Source organism: Stegastes partitus, unplaced genomic scaffold (assembly GCF_000690725.1).
Source record: "Stegastes partitus isolate 25-593 unplaced genomic scaffold, Stegastes_partitus-1.0.2 Scaffold1706, whole genome shotgun sequence".
Lineage (NCBI taxonomy): Eukaryota > Metazoa > Chordata > Actinopteri > Pomacentridae > Stegastes > Stegastes partitus.
The window spans coordinates 54,313-77,927 of NW_007579437.1; the positions used below are offsets into that span (position 1 = coordinate 54,313).

Genomic DNA, 23,615 nt, shown 5'->3' on the forward strand with positions numbered 1-23,615 from the left:
AGTCACTTCTATCTCCCGTTTTCTCATTCCTTGTCCTCATCAATCTTTTTGCATTCCCCACTTAATCAATTTCTTTCCAGTTCATCTCCACTCATCTCCAGCCTCCCCTCTCCGTCTCCCCTCCTTCCTCCTCCATCATTCTTTCACTGCTCCTCTCCTCTCCCGTCACACTCTAATCTCCTGGTCTGAAAGGTGTTTCCTGAGGAGGGCATGTGGGAAGACAGGCGGGAGTGATGGATCGCTCCGTGGATGCTTCACTTTGTCCTCTCTCCAGGGCGGGAACAGGGTGGTGATGGGTAAGGGAACCGGCAGGAGTTGGGTAGGTCTGACAGCAGAAGTGCGAGGTATGAGTTCCTTGGAAAGGTGTTGTTGAGGGGGTGCAGGGGAAGTTTTCTACAGTGGACAACTTCCACTGACTTTTTAGGGAACCTTAGTCAATCTACCAGCCTCATTGTAGGGGGATTACTTCCTTAACCCAGTCTGAAAGTCCGCGTTTAAGGGGGTAGTCATTTCAAAAGGTCAATTCATGCTTTCTGTGTCTATATAAATATGATCATCTACCCAAGATCGAGAGGTTACACATGGACAGCTCTGTGGGTGTCCACATGTAGCACAAAATCTCCCGTAGACTTTACACACTGGAAATATGGGGAGTACCCACGTGCCAGGAAAACACAACAAATGCTAGTTTTGAACAGAGCTTGAGCAAGAAGCTTTGCCAGCGTCCACACCTTCCTAATTCATCATTAAAAATGTTGTGACTGAAGTAATGACTGCTGGACTTTAGAGGTGCTTTGATTGGTACATTCTTTCCGATCTGTGACACCCAAACACAGAGGGAAGTTATAAACTCTTCAGAAAGGCAGCAAACTCCATCTGCATACTACTCCACAGCACTTGGCACACTCCAGGAATAATCACTGACGAAACATCCACGCGAGCCATGTGTGTTTTTCTGTGTTTGATGTGAGGGACAATCCGATTTATCTACGCAGTGGCAAACGGACAAGTACTGCATTTGTAGTATGAATAGAACTGCATGTTCATCTGCTGTCCACGTTGGAAATCTGCGTCGGTCTGTGCATGTGGAAACCATGAAATGGCCTTGAAGGTGCAAGAATTTACTGAGTGTGGCTCACATCACTCAGCATTTTTATAAATATGCAATAGCAAATAAGTTGATGTTATATTTGTTTTTTTGTGTTTGGACACAACAACACAGAGCTGCAGAAGAATTCCTACGACAGACAGACCTATGATGAAGACAAGGCTGCATCATAGGTTTTATCAAGACAAAACATCCTGCCAAAACTTGAAATGGCAGTCTGCAATGACTACTGACAGTAATGCGCTGCAAATAGTATTTGCATTTCTAGCAGAGCAGTTCTTGGACTGGCTGAGCAACCAATGAATGCTGCTGCAAGCCAGGTTTTGGATCATTACACTCTAGTATGACTTGATATCAGCCAAGTATTTACAGGTTCCTTTCAAGATCTTGGCTGTTTTGGCCCAAGAATTTGTGTCAGCATGATGTTCAGCAGAAAACAATGCAGCGAAATCCTGACAGGATGCATCAGAAGAGTTTTTAAATTATAGACGTACGGCTATTAACAACTCAATAAGAGTTTCTAAAGTTGTCCTCATAAAACCGGTGAGCTTATTTGACTGACGTTTCCCTGATTCGGTGACACATTGCTGTGTTTAAAGAAGACTGCCTGAAGGTAATGAGTGTAGTTCTAGAAACCTGGAAGTGTTCACATTCACCAAAACATTAAGGCCTTGGAGATGCAGATTAGGTCACACTTCCCTGTTTTCTCCACATTCTGTGATTTAGGATACGTCCAGGTGCTGTGTTTGGTTACACAACATTGGTACATAAAGAGGAGACAGACAAGACAGATAAGCAGGGAGAAGAAGCTGTTCAACAGCTGCCTGCCTGGTTGGGTAACACTCCGGCGGGACCCCCTGAGAGGAGCCCAGCCTTGGGTAACGTCTGCGCTCCAGTCGGGAAGGAAGACTTCAAACACAAGGCTTGTACAACCTCCGCCCCTCTGCAGCTCCCTCTCCTGCTGTTCTCCTGAGCTCCATGGGGGATCTCTGAAGACCATGCCAGCAGTCACCAGACCAAGCATCAGTTATCCTCTTCTATCTACCACAATGCTTCCTTACTGTCACGCTCCCTTCCCTCACTTCAGCTAATGCAGTAAACACGGTTTGATCGCTTACTAGTCACTAGTCGCCCTTAAATGTGGCCAAGTGAGTGGGATTGCCCCTTGGTAAGGCGGCAACGTTATGTCACCAACCTCAAAAATTTCAGACACTACAAAATAAATCAAACTGTATCTCAGGCGTCTGTGGTGGCACCGCCATAACCTATTCCATACCCTCTTGCGGCAGCCCAAAATTCAGTTTTTTAAAAACAAATCTAGTGTTTTCAAAACATTTCTAGGAAAAAAACTAAAAAATTGCAGCAGGAATGTGCACAACTTATAAATAAATACACTCCTCACCACCAGTCCTCATTATAAACTCCCTACAGCCCTGTCCCCTTATCCTTTGTTTGAACATCACAACTCCGCTGGCAGCAGAAATCCACATACCAGGACAAGGTCAGATGCCCAATTAATTTCAGCAGGACTGTCTAATATTTAGTTTCTGTAGGGAGGTTTGTGTAACCTAAGGGCATGGTTATCTACATGTGTGCGTGAATCTGGTGTAAGAAAACAAAAATCTTCGAGTGAGCAAACATGTGACCAAATGGTGTTTTGGTAAGGTAGCGTAGGCCTTGGTAGAAGCTTATTCACGAGGCGATTCGGCACGACCTCAGTAAACACAGTCAGTTCACAGGGAAGTTATGGAAAACTCTGCTCAACGGCTTGATGAAAAACTACAGACAAACACCAGAGAGACCTGGATAGCCTGGTGCAATTTACAAGAAATAAATCCAGGAAAAAAATAATTCAAAAAGAGGCCCTCATTACCTGAAAGCATGTCTACAACACATTTTAATCCCGATACACTATGGTCAACATGTCATATCAAATCAGCCGAAAAGTGCTCTTGCTGCAGGAAAATCAAACAGCCACAGCTGACAATCTGGGAGACAGGGCCCCAGGGACCCAGGGTAGCTCAGCTGAGGACATTACTGCACGCAAGGCAACCCCACACACACCCTAATATACACAGACACACACAAGAGTCTGGTGGCAGACAACAGTCACCCTGTCATCTTCGATTGCGGGCAACTCATGTTGGACCAGCGACACCTCACACACAGCTCAGTGGGCCTCGGCCCCCCTGGTGTCCCACTGCCGCCACAGAGGGAGTGCCAGAGAGTTACTTCAGCTCTGCAGAACAAACACAGAAATCAGTCTGTCTAAAAAGCATGTAGTCCAGTCAAAAAAATCTCTAAATATATCCCACTGCCTTGGCCTGTAATTTGGCCTTGTAACAGACATATCAATTGTGTAAGGGTGGATTTAACTGAGCAAAACTGATATGACCTTGACAGTGTTGAGCACACAGTAAAGCTGGAAGTCTGGGATGATGGAGTAGCTCGTGGTTGTAAGTTCGACCGCCCTTTAAACAAGGGGTCACCTAAAAATAAACCCACGGCTAAATATGGGAACATAAGACAGGCCTTACATGTGCAAAGATCAGGGTTAAACATAATGTAGTCATCGTACTTCTGTTTGTTCAAAGAGCCGTCAGCGCCGCGTTTTCCATCTATTGAGTTTAAGATGTTGCTGCAAGTAAAGACTATCATTAGAAATCAGTTACATCCGGCATAGAAAACGTGTTGACAAACATCTTTCGCTCCAGGCTTGTTTCAGCTCACATAGCAGACTGCGGGCTCACATGTGTTTGGCAGATGGCACCGAGTAGATGGCACATGAGGTCAGAAAGAGCACTCAGCTGTATATCTCTCATACGTACAAGCCCTCCAGGAATGTCTGTACAAGGCCAAGCATTATGGCACCTCACCACTGCTGTGTAGGTGCTTGTGGGTACGTGCACTTGTTGATACAGCGCAGACGGTGTGAAAATGACAGACAACACCTCTGCTCTCCATCATTAACATTCACAGGAGGATATCCAGAGCTTTTACTGTCAACCTGTGCCTTTTACAAGTGTTTAATTAATAACCCTTTACTATCCACATTCCATCCGGCATGTTACAGACACACTCTTCCAATTATGTCCAAATGTACACAAAATAGGTGCGTGTCTCACCGTGTTAACTGGAAGATATGACCTGCAGCGTCAGGAGGTGTTTGCAAAGTTTGCTGTGAAGACGAGCTTGTCAAAGATACACAAACCTACAATAAAATTAAGTTCTTACATTTGGTAAAAAGAACTGCCAAAGTGTCAGGACAGTGGCTGACAAATGCAAATTTAAGGTAATTTAACAATAAACAGTTTGTATTTTGAATGAAACATCCTAATGTCCTACTAAACTGGTACATTCAGCATAACTGTCCAGCATTTTGTCACTCAGACGGACATTTCTCCTCGTATGCATATAAAAATCTAACAAAATAAGGTTGAACATGCCATTTGTCCATAAAATGCTATACATCTGCCCAGCTGGCTGCAGCTGCAGGGACTTTTTTACATACTCAATTTAATTCGAGAGAGCTGTGTTTTCTAGCAACCAGTATCGTTCGATAGCGAAAAACACGTCTTAATTATTAATAATGAAATCCCTAGTGTGACACAAGCCAAGAACTACTAAGACTGGCTGGTACAATCCGTCCTAGAGCGAAGACAGAAACAGGAGCATACTTTAGCGAGAGAATTATGAGCTCCTTGAGTTTAAATAACAATGTGGTCAATTTATGCATTATTATTGGAGGCCTATTCGCATCTGTTGATAGAATTTCTTTTTCATTAAATGATCTGATAGCATCTCTTGCAGATAACCCAAAAAAAACAACGTTAGGGGTTCTGGGACCATGTGTTCTTTCTTCAGATCATTGTGCTACAGCCTGGGGCGAATTTGTGTAAGTTTGATATTAACAAACTGTGATCTTTTTTTATTGCAAAACAACTGCTTAACACTTCTATAGCAGCACCTGACATCTGGACGTGGATATTCACTATTTTAGTTAAATACATGTTAAAGGGGCCAAGAAAAGGCTTAAATGCCAAACCCACATAAATAGATAGAAATTAAATGATGTCTTTTCTAGTTTGCGTTTGCAAACTCATTCATAACTGTAGTCCATATCTCACACATCTTTCCTTCATACATCATGGGCAGAGAGGTGTGGAGAGGATTTCCTTTGGCTGCTGATCTGTATCAGCTGCTCTGGTCTACCTGACATAAACCTCCATGAGAGAGCACAGATAACACCACAGGAAATTCCCAGAGAGATGTGTAAAGAATCTGAGCGGAGTTAGCACACGTTAGTGTTGTTAATTATGTGCAGCACCAGACACAGGCTCCAGGAAAGGTTTTATCGGTTCTTAGTAAAGAGATCCCCTGTTCCATCCCATCAGATTTACAATGTCTAATTGCACAGATTAAATTGCATAGTGAGCGTTCGTGTGAGTGGTTGCCAAGGCCAACATGTGGCATAGGAAACACATGGAGCTCCAATAAACTATTATTCAGCGATTCAGATGGGTCTGAATTGTGCAACAGCTTGCCTGAGATCCACCAACAGATGAGGGAACCTACTATTACAGACTTACAGGTAACTCTGAGGGCCTTATTGGTATGTGGACAGCAGGCCTATCGTCAAAGCAGCTCCCACATCTCTGCCACCGTCTTTGCAGCATCATGGTAAAGCTGACCAAATGTGTGACGCCTTCAGGACTGTTCAAGTGTTGGGGCTTGAGGGGCTGCTGAGGGTGACCCCTTATTGTTAGGTGCTCCCTTTGTGGTCATACTCCTCACTGTACTGAGAAGAGGAAAAGAAAGGCCTTCTCTAACAGTCGGTCATGCCCCAGTGCTCCTGGCAACAACAGGTCCAAAGGACGCAGACCTGACTGGCCTATATTGGCTTGGCTCTCAGTTAGCGGTGGCGACACTAGCCCCCTGTCAGCTGTCCCATTCGGGGCCGGGCCAGCCCTTTATTAAAGCTTTGAAGAGTGCTGAACAAAGGGGCGTCCTATGTTTAGATGATAGAATGTAAGCAACTGGTTTTCTGCTTGGGCAACACAAGACAAAGAAGCTCCTTCTGAATACGGGGAGTACGCGAGAGAGAGTGAGGGAGAAAACTAGAGAGGGAGGGAGACAGAATGAGGGGTCCACCCCAAGTTGTCGAGATAGTCAATCAGATTTCTGGATGAGGATTACTTTGATGAATTGAAAATCACGGCGGACTGGTGGGCGTGTGTGGGAGGACCAGAAGGCTGTCAGAAAGAAATGCAATTATTATCACAGGTGGTTCCGATGCCCTGGCGATTAATAACAAAACCACAGAGCCGAGGCTTAATTACAGGATGGGATTTGCCATAATATACCCTGTCTACTACACTATATACAGTATACGCCTCACGTAACTACACCAGGTGAAGCTACAGAACAGAGGCTGGCTGATATTTTTGGACACAACTGGGTTGTTGCAGGGTTATTACAATGACTGTATACTGTATGCTGGCAAAAAGAAACCACAGAGCAGCAGTAAAAGTTTTATATGCTATTTACTGAGTTATTACCTAAAATTAATTACAGGTAATATTTACAGTTTAAGATTTACTATAAACTTGATACTGCCATCAAGTTTTTGATTCAACTGCACTGCACTTGAAAATCCAGTTCTGCAGCAACGATATCCCATTTACTATCCACTGAAGTGTTTAGACAAGATTAAGGACAAAAGGTTAATGATGTAAACAAACTAAAACGCTTCCTGACACATTCCTAAAAATGATTTATGAAACTTGTTGGAAGCCGTTTGTCCCTGAATTTTACGGAATGCACTGTCACTCACTGCAATTACCTGAGCACATCATGGGTGTAATCAACAATCTCCAGCATCTACAAGAACTAGGTGTTCCCAACTTTACTTTGGCAAGCAACTTACCTGCCAAATACCAGAAGCAATAAGTTTTTGTGTATATTTACGAGTATCCACACTTTACTCTCGATGTGTAGGCACAACACTGTATATGCACACACATACCTGGTCATGGCTGGCTTGGAGGGTGCTCCCGGTGCCATGGAAAGTCATTTGCACAGGGGAGAGGGTCAGATAGGTCACAAAATCCTTACCACTCTGCGCATCACTGTACTGCACCTGGAAGGGAAAAGCAGATAAAATGAGTCACCTCACAAATCAATATAGGGAAAAAAAAAAAAAACACAAACAGGTAAATGCACGAAACAAAAGGGAACTGGAGCATCTCACGCTTTCGGTGGGATACAGTTTTGTGTTTTTGGAAGTGGCTGGCTTGAGAGGAAATCTTGCATGTCTAATTGCCACCACAGAGCATTTGTGGACAATTATCCCACACCATGCAGAGATGGCAACGGAGGGGAATGGATGCAAGGGTGTGTATGTGCAGCATGCAGGGGGGGAGGAGGAGGAGGGTAGAGAGGGGGTGATTACATCACTGGCGACCCCTCATCATTGAGAGGTTAACTCTGCAGGCATTCCTAAATGCTGTGCAATCAGTACTGTTATGACATGATGCTCCTCTGGGACAGTCTGCTCCTGAGATGCGAGGCTTTTGGTAATACTGCCTGCTTGTCTGCCCTACTTCTCATTGGCTCTCAATCTGTGCATGCATGCGTATTCACATGTGTTTATCTGTGTGCGTGTGCATGTGTTTGCCTGGCCTACTTATGCCCGAGACAGCTACGGGCATCTCAATAAATAGCACAAATAACTGTGAGACCTGAAAGAAGAGAAACATCTGACTGATGCACAGAGGCGAAGGAAGAGGAAGAACAAGAGAGGACGTCTCTGATTCAAATTGGATTTACACTTCAGTGAGCAAAAGGAAAAAAGTAAGCCAGCAGGTATGGAAGGTTAAAGCTATAACAGCCTGAAGCTTCAACAGTACAAATGGACTGCACTTTAAACTACTCAGATAAATCAGGCAGAATAAAAAGGGGCAATTTTGGAATTTGTGGGCCATAATAAGGGGAATTTGTTACAACTGAAATGCATTCAATAATCATAATACACAAACTATTTTATATACTTCTGTAGATAAACAGTTTTTGTGAAGGTCAACATTATAGAAAGATGTGTTCAACAAGCTCAAATTCACCATTTTTATGTCAGCATGTGCTGAATTTATGTACAACGACGTTGTCTCTATATTTTTGTTGGCTGAGGGGTTTTAAATTATTACCTCGTGTTAATCAACAGAAACCGTGCGCCATAAAACACAAGTCAGTGTGTTGCATCTGCAGGTGCATTTTCCTTTGCGCACGCTAACTTTCCTCACTAGATCAAAGTTTCATCTTATCTAGCCCATAATTTAGTGGCTATACATGTTGAACGTGTGTGTGCGCACATGTATGCGCGCCCGAGTGTGCTGTATACGACCTGTGACTGAAAGCTTCCAGAGGATGGTGTGTGTGCGTCTCTCTCCGAATGAGTTATGCTCAGAGCAGCCAGACACATGGAAGTCTGCCTATAAAGACACACTCTCATCATAACAGACACAAACACACAGAGATGTGAATATGTGCTTACGAAGATATGAGAAATCATGTGACGCTGTGTAAAAGCGCGCACATACGTAACTGGCTTGCATGTGCGCACACACCTGTTGATGAGGAGATGGGCCCACGGTGATAAATTGTGGAATGCTATCTGTTATGTGTATGAATGATGAATGCAGTAAAGCGAGCCATGGAAAAAGCCTTCCCTGACAAGTTAATCTCCAATAAATTCTCCAGACTTCAACATTAAGGAGAGCGCAAAAGAAAGAAAGAGGAGTGAAAAATAAGAGTAGGGGTGCTTTTTAGGGGTAAGAACAGTTTGGTAACCAGAATCCTATGTCAGAGAGTTTGGAAATAAATGAATGAGCTAAAAAATTCAGATTCTTCCACAATCTTGAGATTAATTTCTGCCAATAAAAACGATGTGGAAAAATATTTGTTGATGATGTATTTTTCACAACAAAAAGCAAAACTTAACAGAAAGTGACATTTTAAATGAGATCTGAAAAACTAAACAATAATGTTCAAGACTAATAAATGAAACACTGTTTAAATGCAAAGTTTTATTCAGTGAGCTGCTTTGAATCACACACACTGCAGCACCTGCTCAGATTTCTTCCACTGTCCAAAATATATGTTGTTCAGGTGTTTCGATTTATGTTTGACCTGTTGTACTGCTGTTAATAAGAAATACCTTACATTCAGTAACATGTGTCTGTCAGTTATGTAATCTGACGTTGAAAACTTGGATTTATGAACTAAACTCACCTACGAATTATAATCGGAAGAAACAGGAACAAAACAGGCAGGCAGCAGCCAACGTTTATAAAACGGTACGCTAATGTTAATGTAACACTGCTAATGTAACACAGGTGATGTGGATGTTTAGTCGGATATCTTTCGTATCTTTCATGTCATTTTAAGAAGTAAAGAGTCATTCATACGACTGTAGAAGTCTCAGCTATATTATTTACTAGTTTGGGGTTTTCTACATAATTAACACCACTATGGGGTCTCAGGTTAATATGTATTACCGTCAGGTGAAGTAGTATTTCATCTAACCTTTGTTGGGTTTCATCTAACAAATGAACTCATGTAAAATCACACCATAGATGACACTGCAGGGTCTTGATCCAAATATTTACACTTGTTACTTTTATTAAGCCAATCAGAATCCTCTTTACTGAAGGGCACTTTGATAAAACCACTGCTGACTTAACTATTTTATCATGTTATACTACATGCATAGGATCTTATTTATTTGTTTGAATTTGTTTTTAGAATTCGTCCAATTTGACATTTGTTTTATTTGTGACTTTGTTCTTAACAGGTGCCATAAAAATCAAGTGACTATTACTGAAATCATCCTTTCGATATTCATTAAAGAAATATTGCTGATCACCTGTATGAATGATTTACATTTATTTAGTATCTCTTCTTGAGCTAAACTCAGCTAGTAAACAGGATTGTCATGAGCAAGAGAGTGACCATCTTCTGAAAGATGTTGCTGGTCTTCAGCGGAGAGATCAGATAGCTGCACTGATGCTAATGCTAATGCTAGGTGAGGACGAGATGAGAGCAGTTCACAGGTTGGAAACAAAAACTCGGATTTACTGAAGCGAGTCTGTCTGGTGCACCAGCGAGACAGACAGGAAGAAGCCTTTTTCCATTAACCTCGGGATAGACAAGAATAGCAACTGTCGCCACGGTAACCAACCATACACAAAAATGGCGACAGCTGTTGCATCAAAGTGCTTCGAGGATATACATTTAAAAACACTAAAATGAGACTAAAAAGCCAAACTAAAATGTTTTTAGATTCTCTCAAATATATACATGAATAAATATTTTCATCAAAAAACAAAAACTAAATCAATATCAGGTACCAAAGCCCCGGTGTGAAGACGTCTGGACTGTGTGGTTACGTTTTAGTGTGTGAAAACAAATGTCTGCAACTTTGTGTGTGTGTGTGTAACTGTCCTGCATGCTGGTCCATGTAGGTAGTACGAAGCGCCGTGGCCCGACTCTGTGATGTATGGTGTAATCATGCTGTCTGATCAGCGGGCACTCGGCTCGGTTCATCTGTTGCGAGCTGTCAGAGCTCCAGCTGAGGGTGAGGCCCTTTAATGGTGCTGGAGGAAATATGTGTTCTCTCGCAGCCTCTCACTGTAAAGAGATATACACTTGGATATATCAAGTTTCGAATAATTCTTAACTTTTCTGCGTGAGCGTGGCCCTGCATGTGTGAATGTTTAGTTAATGGAAACCACCAAGGTAAACACGAGGCTGGACGAGGTTGTGTAATCAAATAACAAAAGGAAGTTTTTCCTTTGGTCGTGATAAAAGTTAATATTAAGTTAATCTAATCTAATCATTTCATCGAAACCTTCACATCACACATTGGGAACTCTGTTAAGTAAATTGTTAATGTGTTTAATTACTATTTTCAGGTAGGAGGGTGAGTTCTTTTCTATTATGTGACAGTATTTTTCTAATAAGCTTAACAGAAACCTATTATTATGAGTTTTTTAATGATATTGTATATTTTAAATATATATTACTGCATTCTGTTCTCCCATTTACAGGTAAAGTTATTCAGGACGACAGCCTTCTCTCTGAATTTCCTCTCAAGGTTTCAGTCACTTTTTGCTTTTTTTAAAGAGATTTTTAAGACAGTGTGTCAGTCAGTTCATCACTTTAAAGGCTGGAATATCTAAACAACTATTTGATGGATTGCCAGGAAATTTGGTACAAAGCCCCGAACAAAGTATCCTAATGAATTTGGTGATCCCCTGGCTCAAGACTCTTAGTCCTGGTGAATTACTCTTTGTCTTTCCCTGATGCGCTTGAGTTTCTCTTTGTTTTTCTCTTTGTCCTATTAGAGATGTTGAGCTGGATCTGGAAACATTGCCGCTGTAAGCCTGCAGTGCCCAGTGACACACCACATGTGATACTGGACAATATAAGTAAACATGACGCACTCCAGCCACCAGCCAAATTCTGGTTAAAACAGCAAAGTTGGCAGGTCACCAAAACATCGCTTGGAGGTTTTTTTCTCTCTTGGTGGCTTTTTGATAAAACAGTCAAAGTGCCTGATTATGTTGAGGATTTACCAGTGAGTCTGACCTGGAGGCAGGAAAGAAAGTCGCCTGATCTGCCAGCATCAAAGAACATTATGGCATCATCTCATTTGTGATGATTTGGCGGAAACTAAAATAACGAGCATCTTAAAAACAAACAGTCTATTCTCCCATCCAGCCTGTCTGTTTTGAGTGCGTGTTTGCATGCATCTGTGAGTGCATGCATTCTAAACAGGCCCAACTAATCATCCCAGGTCCCATCACAGAAAACAGCGTCTAATCCACTTCCTTCAGAGACAAAGAAGCAGGAGAGTTACGCAAGTCCCGCGATTGATCGGCGGCACTAATGTGGAACGACCTCTGACATCTGGCTTCTAAAGCTGGATGGCTCCTCTTCCAGCGCTCCTCTTCATTCGAACAAACATGAGCATGCACAAACTAAAAAAGCGATCACAGTTCAAGCAAGCACGCTCAGAATGTACGTGACGTCCACAAATATGCATGTCCGCTACAACAAATACACGAAGGCAAAGAGGCACACAAATTATCCATATCACGAGGACTATGTTACGTAATGTGGTCAACGTAATTACAAAAACAAATACTTAGGTGTGTTGGTGTGTTATTCCAGATAAAAACCACAGAACAAAAGCATTGCAAGACTAAGAGCTTCCACGAGTGCAGGCGGTAAATAGCCCAAGAGCAGTTAAGTAACTTTGACTTTACTACAACAACCTCGCCCTTTCAGCTGAAGGACGCCGTCATTGTGGGTGAGGAACAATTAGAAGTTCGAGCTGCGCCACTTCAACGTGGACCCGAGAGGTCAAGAGCGTTTGAAGCACACTGTCAATATACCTTTCGCTTGTATTAATGGCAGGAGGTTGAGGGCAAACAAAGCTGCAACTCTACAAACTTCAAGTGTACTTTGCCTGAATCACAGAGAGAAGTCTTGAGACAAAACATGTTCCATGTTCTGTGGGAGCCACTCCATTGTGCACAACTTGAGTATGTTAATAGCCTAAGTGTGCTGAGTGACCAGAATCACACAAACCACAGTCTGTCTCATGCAATCAAACATGTCAATCACGTAATGCAGTTAACGTTGACAAAATTGATTAGCTTTAATTTCCTGCACAGTCAGAAGGCTGTTGTTTCAGCAGCGTGGAGTCTTTTGTTACTCATGCCAGAAACTCTCAATAAGGCATCGACACAAGGTTTGGTGCTAAAATTATAAAACAACCAGAGGTCTGATTGGAGCGGAGCAATTATTTGACTTCAAATCTAAACTTTGAAGCAATAACCAAATCACAAAGGCTGAAGTTTATAGCATGAGGCTATTACATAATGAGGCAAATGTCGTAATTTAATTTTCATTCAGACAAATTGAAACTTCAAAGGTGCTTCGTGCTTGAGTATTTACCAACAAACACGACCTGGCTGAGGCGTGCATAATGTGGTTTAGCTAAGTCTCATTATTTAACAGCCACATCACGTACATTCAACTGCACGTCTGACTCAGAGTGTCGTGCAAAAGCTTTTACATTTCATGCCGTCCTCCTTGTGTGACATTCTCGCTTCTGATGGCGCGTCATGCGGTAATGCTCCATCACATGTTTTACATTTATTACACAGTGAATACTGAACTGAAGCTTTATTTAAAACAAATTATAATCTAATCAATATCTGTCAGAAATCAAAAATAGTTCTGTCAGAAGGTTTTAGTCTGACTATACTGCGGTTCAACAAATCATATGGAGATACTTCAAGCATGACTGTGATTATCCACTTGTTTTGTTTTTTTTCCAACAGCTAGAAAAACACTAGTGCATGTTTCATGTTTAAGAAGTTCCTTCTACTTGGCTTGATCCACTTGGCTCCTCCAACTGGCCTTTTCTCTTCCCACAACAGAGGTATTCTTTCAAAATTTTAGGTGCTATGTGAACTGAAAATTAGGGATATTACCACACATTTTGGTAAATACCCTTATTTACCTTCTTGTCAAGAGACTGGCACCAGTCTCATATTAAAAAACCAGGTTACAGCCAGCAGATGCGGAGTCTTTCTTTGCCAGGCGCAGTAAATTCTCCAAGTCTTATTGTTACCATGAGGCTGCCGAGACAGGTGAATTTTTTTTAAAATTTTCAGACAGAGCCAGGCTAGCCGTTTCCCATTTGCAGTGTTTATGCAAAGCTGAATTTGTCTGCTGGCTGCGGCTTCATATTTAGTAATCTTAGAGTGATATTGATGCGCCATATTCTAACACTCAGCACGAACGTGAATACGAGCATTTCGTTGTCAACACTGGGTTTCAGAGCAGACTTTTTCAATTTTCACTATTTTTTCATCAAGGGGAAAAAAAACGATGTAAACTGCTTTCCCATGTTTGCACAGTATGAGAAAACCAAACTATTGGTGCAACATATTTTCTTTAGTTGGAAAAAAAAAACATTCAAGACAATACTCTCATAACAGTGTATTGTTCTCTGACCACTGTTGTCTTAGCATTAACAAAATATCCAGTGATTTGGGCACAGGAAATACCACACAATGGCAGTTATATCATGTTATTTTTCATCATTAAGTTGTCATTAAAACACTCGGGACTTTGTCTGCAGTTTGTGAAAGAGCTCACTTAGTCAATAAGGGGTTCAGACTGGAGAAAGAATGCAGTCCAGAGTATTTCTGAGAACAGCGACTAGTGTGCAGATAAAGAAGCGAATTGTTTTGGATTCCAAACAAAGTGCCACACACCCTCCATCTCCCCATGCAGAGAGAGCGCGCTGGCACACAACCGCTATCGCTGCCTAGTGTTGAGAATCACATGAAATATGATCAATACTATTGAAATACAAAAGAACAAAGGCGAACAGAAAACGATTATGCTGCATATTCAAATTTGCAATATGCTGTGCTGGCACTTGAGGGTATTTGATTTAAAGGTTTGCAAATGGGCTTGATTGTGGTGTAAAAACATCATCACTCAGTTTTGCCAAACACACACAGACGCAGGCATACGCACCAACACGCATACAGAGGGCCACCATGTAAGTAGAGAGACGGTTCGCCGAGCCAGCACAGCATTAGCGGTCTGATTTATACCACCGACAAAACTTGTTTTCGAAGATCGCTCTTCACACAAATATGCCGCAGAGTGCAGCTGGAAGCCATCACACTGCCGCAGAAATCAAACGTGGTGGGATTAGCCATCCCAAAATGTATTTTCTAACGCAAATCCCAGAGTAAACAGAAAGTAGAGGAATGAGATGATGACAAGGAGGTTGGAAACAAACTGTTAGAGTTCTTTGAACGTTTGTACCAGATCAGGCGTTTGATGTTGATACAGAGAGATGAGAGTGAGCAATGGAGATCAGGGAGGCAGGAGAAAGAGAAGAAGGTGGAAAAAAAAAAAGAGAGGGGGGGGGTGGGTTGTAGAAACTGCCAGGCAGGGTACAAGGTGTAGTCGGCACCATTTGAAGTGGTTTTTCTACACGGCCAAAGAAGGAAGCGGAGAGAGAGAAGAACAAACAACGCAAAAGTGTGAGAAATCCTGGGAACTGCACTGAATGGATATCAACACCAGCCACCCGCCAAGGATAGTGTTTTCATTAACATGGGATTTCCAACACAAAAGTTCTGATTCCAGCACAGCAAAGAGCACAACCCTCCCTTTTCTATAAATCCATCTCCCGCGTTAAGCCTGCCGTGACTAGATAAAATAACTCGGCTGATTGATATCTCTGCTGTGTTATTGCTCTGGACGGTGGAAAGAGCTGATAGATACAGTAGATACAGTACAGTTCAGCTCCTATAGACACAATATGGAATGATAGTCTGGCGTGCTGACCTTTATGCACCATACGCACAAGAACATCTCAAGTCACTTCTTAGATTTTGCAACAGCCTGCGTCATTAAAATTTGAACATGTAACCCATATGAGCGAGTGATGACTGCTGCACTTCTTAAGAGCGATCCTGAGCTCATGTTTTTGAGAAATCCATCTCTGAACACCTCGCATACGCATAAGCAACACAAGTAATCTGTCACGTTATGCCTAATGTAGGTCATCAAAACTGTACAAGCTGGTTAAAGTCTGTGCTACGATACACAAAGTGGTTCTGTCATATTTTCCATTGCAAAACCAGAACACAATCTCAAGAGGGGTGTAATTTCTAATTCATGTTTAAAAAGGTGCCTCATTCACTGTACCTGCCAGTTACTTAGGAATATGGCTTATGGTATTACAGTATGCACAACAAAAGTAATGAGAAGTGTGCTTACTGTTCAGTGTCGTATTGTTTGTTTTCGTGCGCCTCGGGCAAAACTGGGTCAATCTGATTACGCAGTACAAGCAAAGGACAAGGAAACCAGAATGTAATTTAGAATTTAAATCAATAGAACTTTTTCAGAACATTATCTCGTTTCATCGTATTGGACCTGATTTAAAGAGTAGCGCATTCTTCCACTTGCAAGTTTGAGTTATAAGCAATAAAACTCACTGTTGCTCAGTTCAGTACACTTTGAGGCTTTTGTGTTACAGCCTAAAAGCCTTCTCGCATGCTTAACAGGAACAGATATGTTCATATTCTAGCAGGCCGACTGTCTACGAAGGTGGCGAAACGAGTCACATTTCACTCATCCTGTGCGCCCGATAACGTGACCTGAAGGAGGTTTGCGCTTCAAGTCTGTTATCTGACATTTTGTGTGCGTAACTGCAGTGACTGCACATTAATTACACTCTGAGTGCATCGAAAACGTGGGCGACCTACAGCACAACACCGTGTCTGAACGTAAAGAGATAGCTGATGGTGGCTAAACGTTGGAAAATGAAAAACGCCGCACTTTACCGAGTCAGTTTCTTGGTGACTCCTCCACTAATATCCCAATATTGAGAATGCATTTGATGCACTATCGTAACATAAATCTGCCAAAGAATATGACTCACACTGAAATGAGAAGGCTTCAATATTATCTTTATCCTTGAAAGAGGATTGTCAACCTATTAATGTCTAATAAAACATTTAATATTGGCCCACACATAAATGGCAGCATTTTATGACATTCACCCACACTTGCTTCTTCTCTTTGCCCATTTCACTCCCCTCTCCTTCATGCATTTGCTTTTAAATCTGTCACATTCTGCCAGACAAAAAGAGCTGCTCTGATAAACAACCCACTTTAAATAAAAAAAAGCCTACTTGGTTTTTCAAAATAAAGTTCATGCAAATAGGTAGAAAGCACGAGACAGAATAAATCAAGTCTGACAGAGAATCAAAACAGGTCTGGAGCAGCAGATACGTCTCAGCCCAGATGTGCACCATGGCTCCGCTAAGTTATGAAGGGGTTAAAAAAAAAAAGAAGAAAATCATTAGATTTCCATCAATCACTGATTTGTCCATATGACATTTTCCTACTCATTTCTAAATAAGTTAACAGTTAATAAAAGGAAGCGGTGGCAGTCTGTGATGACTAAATTAAGTAAAGTGATGGCAGAATAAATGGGCAGCTGGTGACTGCAATGCCGAGGTCAAAAAAAAAATAAAAAAGTTGGTAAATTTGAGGAAGAATTAAGAACAGAGGAAACAATTATGCTAGGAGGTGCAAAAAGACCATGACTTAAAAAAAAATAAACAGAGAGAGCAAAGAGAAAGATACAGGGACGACGAGAAATCTGTTACGTGGCTGTTACTCAGTACTTCATCCTTGGTCCATGTGTTGTCTATTACCTCCTGCTTTTTTGTTTCTGCCCTACTTCCAGCTCACATACCCGCCGTGCCAACAACACGCTAGCCAAATTAATAGCAAATACACACACACACACACACACGCATACAAACACTCTGGAATAAGTGCCAGCATCCTTGCTCCAAGCTGGCATGAGTACAACACACTGTTGCTTATCCAGTTAGAGCTTCCACTAGAGGCTATTTTCCAATCAAATCAAAAGAAGGGCTTAGCAGGTAGGCCCGGGCCTTTGTCTGTGGGGCTGGATGGATGAAACAGACACTATGAGAATGTCCTCGGTGCTTGCTTGGTTGCTTTAATCCAGTGTTGGGCGGTCACTGTAATCCGCTCACTTGGATAGCATAATTACATTACAAACACAAAGTTACTAATCAGACCAGGAGATTATTGTCAAATTACTAAAAAAAAAAAAAAAAATTCTTACAGTGGATCCGAGTGATTGTTTCTTGTTGAGTGTGGTTGAGAGAAAGCCGGCTCGACACAAAGCAGCGCATGATGTGACCAGTGGAAAAGCAGACAAGTGCAGTTTCTGGCAAAAACATCAGAAATCTGTGGTGATTTGGCCCACAAAAACACATAAGAATACATAAGCCTTAAAAAGTCTGCTGAACATGGCTGCGTAAGCAACCAGAGGTTCTCATTACAAACCCACATGATATGAAACATCCCCTCAATGGAACACATATTGTCTGCATGTCTCAATTACAGCCTGAATTCTTCACTTAAGAAACACACACACACACACACACACACACACACACGAGTGCATGAAAATATGTGAGCGCACTGATGCTTGTTGGTGTAATTATTCACAGAAATGCATGTCAGGATGCACGGAGGGGAAAAAAATATTTAAAACTATGTGTAAAGTTTGTAAAGTTTGGGAACGACAATGACTTAAACTTCACGTACAGGCCACACCGAACCCTTCCATCTCCACTAAACAGAACCTGCTGTGTGTGTGTGTGTGTGTGTGTGTGCGCATATGTACAAGTGTGTTTGGGCTTGGCCGGGCAGCAGAGCTCTCTCAGGTTACACACACACAGGAAGGCTCAGAGCAATAACAAAGGCCTTTCAAAGGAACCCTCAGCAGGTTAAGATAAAATGTTTTCGCTCAAACTGATAAAAAGCATCTGCAGCTTAAATGAACAGGCGCTGGTATCAGTGGCGTGGTATGTGCAGCAGATCGGCCGGCACAGATTAAAACAGACACCGGGTTGTCTCCCTCTTGGACACAGACGCACACTGAGTGCTAAGAGCAAGTGTGTGTCTGTGTGTGTGTGTGGGTGTGTGTGTGTGTGTGTGTGTGTTCGGTCTGGTGCTGACAGAAACACCTGTGAGGTTTAGTTCCAGCGCTAAATCCACAGTCTGCCAATAATGTCCACAGCGAGAAACAGAAAACGGTGTTATCGAGCAGCTCTAAACTCGAGACTCTTCACATGAGTCCACCTGTACTGTAGGAAAACCACTCTCATTACTCTTCTGGAAAGAAGTGCTATTGCCGTGTGCAACTTCCACCTCACATCACCTGCCTGTTTGTGTGTGTAGAGCAAAAGCTAATGTTTTGATAAAGAAAGCCTTCGTCTCTTCTGTGGAGAGGTTTCAAGTGGTGTGTGTGTGCGTGTGTGACTTTCTTATTTACAACCACAAAGGTTGACCACAATTGAATTTACAGCAATGGCCTAGAGGAAGAAGAATCAGGGCAGGGATGTGCAGTTTTTGTTCTTGTGTAAGGAGGGGGGATTATATTTATGCATGGTCACGGTAACATCTGTCCTGTCACTTTAGCATGTGTGCAAACTGTACGACTGTACCAACTGGGTGTGTTTTTTAGTTTAAATTATGACTTTTATGAGCTAATTGATGCCAGTTAAAATGTCATGCCCACATTCCACAAGTGAAATAAATGCGAAATTGAAAACAATCGCATGAATATCAGCATGAAATCCTCCGCAACGGGGCTTTTCTCTCAGAAAAACAAAGTCACAGCAATGTGCAAAGCTGAACTACTTTAAAGGAAAATTGCAGTGTTATTCCTACCAATGGGAATGCAAAATAGGATGTGTGCTACTAGTATTTCCATGAAATGTACACATTTTAGACTTTTGTTTCCTGAATCCGGCCGGATGTCCACCTCTTTGCGTCTTACCTGGAAGCCCTGGATGCGAGCCAGGTAGTCCAGCTGCTGTGCTGGCTGCACCGAGACGCCACAGGCCAGGTTTTTCCCCTTCATGGGCAGTGAGGCATCGGCTGTGGGCGACTGACCATTGAGCAGCAGCTCCCTGGCCATGGTGGCGGTCGGGCTGGGTGAGGAGGATGAGCCGCTGTAATAAGGAGGGTGTCCTGGGGGCAGCGGGGCAGAGCAGGGCCCCATGTCTTTGGAGGTCATGTAGTTGACGGAGCCGCCACTGCTGCCACCGGAGCCCGGAGCGCTGCCACCCTGCTTTCTACTGGCCTCCATCTCCTGATAGACGTCGGGGCTGAGGTGGAGCAGACCCTTCTGGGCTGGAGGGGGGTTATGGGAGAGGAGGGGGGGAGGTTAGGATGAGGGAGAGAAGAGGACAGAGAAAGAGTAAGCAAATAAAGTTTGGATGAATGGATAAATGACCAAAAGTGAGAAGTTTTGAGAGTTGGAAGAGAACAAATATTAAGCAATAACATTAAATTATTGACAGGGTTTAGAAAGACACAGAATGGGACAAATGTGGGGAGAGAGAAGAGAGAAAAGGGGTTAGTGTGGCTCTCATTATAAGGCGTTGAAATTCTATGTATACTGATTCCTCAGTCACTCACTGCGAGACACTGCCACGTTGTGTTTGTGTATGCATATGCCTAACTGCGTCAATTTGTGTGTGTGTGTAAAAGTGTGTGTTCCCAAACTGGCATTCCATCGCCAAACGCAGTTGACAGTTTCTTGTGGTTTGGCAGGTCCGAGCACTATCAAAGTGTCTGCTGGGAAACACACACACACACACACACACACACACACACACACACATACACACAGCCTTCTTTCTTTCTCACTTTCAAACACAAACACAGAGACACAAACGGAGCATCTACCAATATCAACAGAGCGTCTATGACTTCATCTTTGATGGGAAACAGCACCGTCACATAACCGGCATCCTGCTCCACTTTTATTGTCTTTTCAAACACAGACCCGACAGAACCTGGAAGCGAGTTCAGCCTCAGATCAAAGGTCTTGCGAGAATATTTCGGTGGCTGGAGGAAATGTCCTGAGTGACTTGGATCTGAGAGGCTGTGGCACCTTTGTTGTCTGAGCAGCTTTTCTTTAACAGGACACAGCTCAATCCAGACATGCCGGGGTTCCAGCCAGCTGAGCACAAGAGCGTTCCAAGACTATGTCCCGCTACAGATCATTTGGATAAATTTCATTCGTTTATGTTGGCTTCCTGGACTCTGATATCACTGACCTGAAATAATTGCAACAGGTGGAAGGAGGAAACACCAGTGGGTTGAGGTTCATTACTTTCGTCACTTTGTGGCAGCGGTGGAAGTGAGAGGAAAGAACATGAGGCATGAAAGAAGAAGAAGAAATATGTAGAGAGAAAAAGAACACAAGAGAAGGATGAGCTGGAAACAGTTCAGATGGAAGAGGAGGTGGGGATGAGTGGATGTGAAACCCATGCAGAGCCTCCAAGCCCAGCCAAGGTCACCAGAGACAGGAAGACCAGCTGTCTGTGTGTCTGTGCGTATGTCTGAGGGCTTGTTTGTGTGTGCATATGGACCAACAGCTGGGAGAAAGTGCTGGAGTGAGCACATGACTGACAGGCCACTTCCTGTTTGAGTTAACATTTACCATCACACATAGTTGCGCACATACAAAGACAGAGAGTTTGCACACTTGTAGCTTACTCTAGTCTAGGGTTTCTGGGAACCTGCTGACAGTATTTCCCATTATGAACAAAGAAGTTTGCGTTCCTTTCCAGAAGAGCAGAAAAGCTCAAGGAAACAGCAATGAAATCCAGGGCTTATTACTCATACTACAACAAACTGCGGCTTGCCAGCAATGACACAACTGCTAGGATTTTTTTCCCCCCCTCCCAATCATGATGACAACTTTAATTTGAATTTACACAAGTAAAACTTGCAGGCCTGTGCATTCTGAATGCAGCATCATAAAAATTGAAAGGTGTTAGCCAACATGACATCAGCAGTGGACGAAGAGTTTTGAGGGGGGGGGGGGCAGTCAATGTAATCCATGTGAGTTTATGTGACCGCCTGAGTGTGCATCATGTGAGCATGTTTGCATGTTTGCATGTGATCGAGTACTTGAAGCCAGTGTCAGATGGTAAGCGAGAGCGTGAGAGCAAGGAAGAGCGAGACTGAGACAAAGGAGGAGAGATGGTGAGAGCGAATGACGGAGTATGTTTGTGCGTGATGCTGGATGGCGATTGTGAAATTGTGTATATAAAGTTAGAGAACATGGAGAGCGGGAGAGAAGAAGAGTGAGGCTGAAAAAGCAGGGAATGAAAGAGTAAGGGAGAGTGTGTTTGTGGTGCTGGTTCCAGGCAGTTGCGGAGGGGTCCCACCCAGACTCGGTGTCCGGTGGGCCAGGGGAGCACTGGAGGGAAGCCAGAGCCAAGCATGAGACTGATCGAAAACAGATAGGGCCGGAGCCCGCCGCTATAAATCACCACTGTGGAGCAAGACCTTCACATAGTTCACACATGCACACAATGCACAGACGCACACACACACATATATGAACAGCAGGAAATGAAATGTGGCAACTCAAGTGAAAAGCCCTGCTGCAAAACCCATGGGAATAGAAGGGAGAAAAATCACTCTCTTCTTATTTCTTTTTCTTCTGCCTTCTTTTTATGCTCCCTTCCTGTCTCTTAAGCCACCCTGTTTGTTGTAGCATTGCCTTCCGCGGCTCACACGGGGCAAAGGACACACGTATGTACACACAGTGTACAATAAAGGTTGTGGGTGCCTGAGGTGTGTATGTATTTTCTTTTGAAGCGGAAGAGCGCTGAAAGACAGAGCAATAAATGGACAGTCCTTGACACATTTACCTACTTTCTCCTACTTTCCCTTACATAAGAAATGTTCTTTATGTCGACTATAGCTGCACAAAGACAGCACTGTGGATGTTACGATAACCAGAACAGATAAAAGAGTATACAGTCAGAAACCAGTGTTGGGTATTTGTTCTACTGATTTTGCAGCACAAACTCCTTCATTCTCCACAACAACCACTAGTAAAGCAAAGCAAAACATTTTCTGCTGTGTTAGTTTTCCTCATCAAAATATGACAATGAATCCTTCCAACCAATGGTTTGTTTGGGTGAGATGTAAACAGACACAAGCTGGGGGTTTTTATTTCTGGCAATTTATCTATTGTAGGAGGTGTTTACTGGTAAATAAGTGTCTTTTGGAACAGACCTCCACAATGAGCTGCTCTGATTAGTCAGCATATTTGAAAACTTCGTTAACCAACGCGTGTTATTTCTTTGGGGTCAGTTCATTTTGACAAATGTTTTTCTTCAGTATCGCTGCGTAAACGTTGCGTCACGAATTGAGTCATTTCTGGCTTCAGCCATTGGTCGGCTGCAGTCAGCACTACAGTTTTAAACAATGGAGGTGGCAGCACAGTGTGACTTGGTTTCATCGAAAACTTTCCAAAGAACTAAGGCTTCCAAGGACTGGTAGTACTTCAAATGATCACTGAAAGAAAAGGTGCTTTGTGATTTGAGCTATTCTTTCCATCTGTTTGCTTCTCTCCTGCTCTCTGTGATGACAATTTCTGTATTTTAATACAGTCGAACTCCCAACAAAGCTGTTCTCGTTTGCATATTCTGGTGTCAGACAATGGAACAAATGTGAAACGATGACTGAAATATGACTTATTAGGACGACCACTGCTGCTGCTGTGGACCGCTAAAATCCAGATTGTACAAACAGAACGTTGTTTGACAATCTCACTGTAGATGTAAATTGTATTTAAATAGAATTTGAAGCTATTACCAGAGAAGTCCGAGAAAAATGACTTGAAAAAAAGGGAGGGAAGGAGTTGCTTTAGCTGGTCTGTGCTTGTGAATTATTCATTGTGTCCATGTTGCACTTTCTTGAACATAAACACCATAATTTTTGTGAGGAACTTGGATTTCTTTGGGAGTTGCACCACTGATGTAAA

General features: G+C 42.8%; 1 protein-coding gene across 1 annotated transcript in view; it reads right to left on the reverse strand.

Annotated features, from left to right (window-relative positions):
- stau2 (staufen double-stranded RNA binding protein 2) overlaps positions 1-23,615 on the reverse strand; it is a 92,149-nt gene that overhangs the window by 19,591 nt on the left and 48,943 nt on the right. Inside the window, exons 12-13 of the mRNA XM_008301751.1 lie at positions 19,599-19,954; positions 7,134-7,247 (exon numbers count right to left, since the gene is read on the reverse strand). Of these exons, the coding sequence (XP_008299973.1) occupies positions 7,134-7,247; positions 19,599-19,954 (470 nt within the window). The remainder of the gene's footprint in view (positions 1-7,133; positions 7,248-19,598; positions 19,955-23,615) is intronic.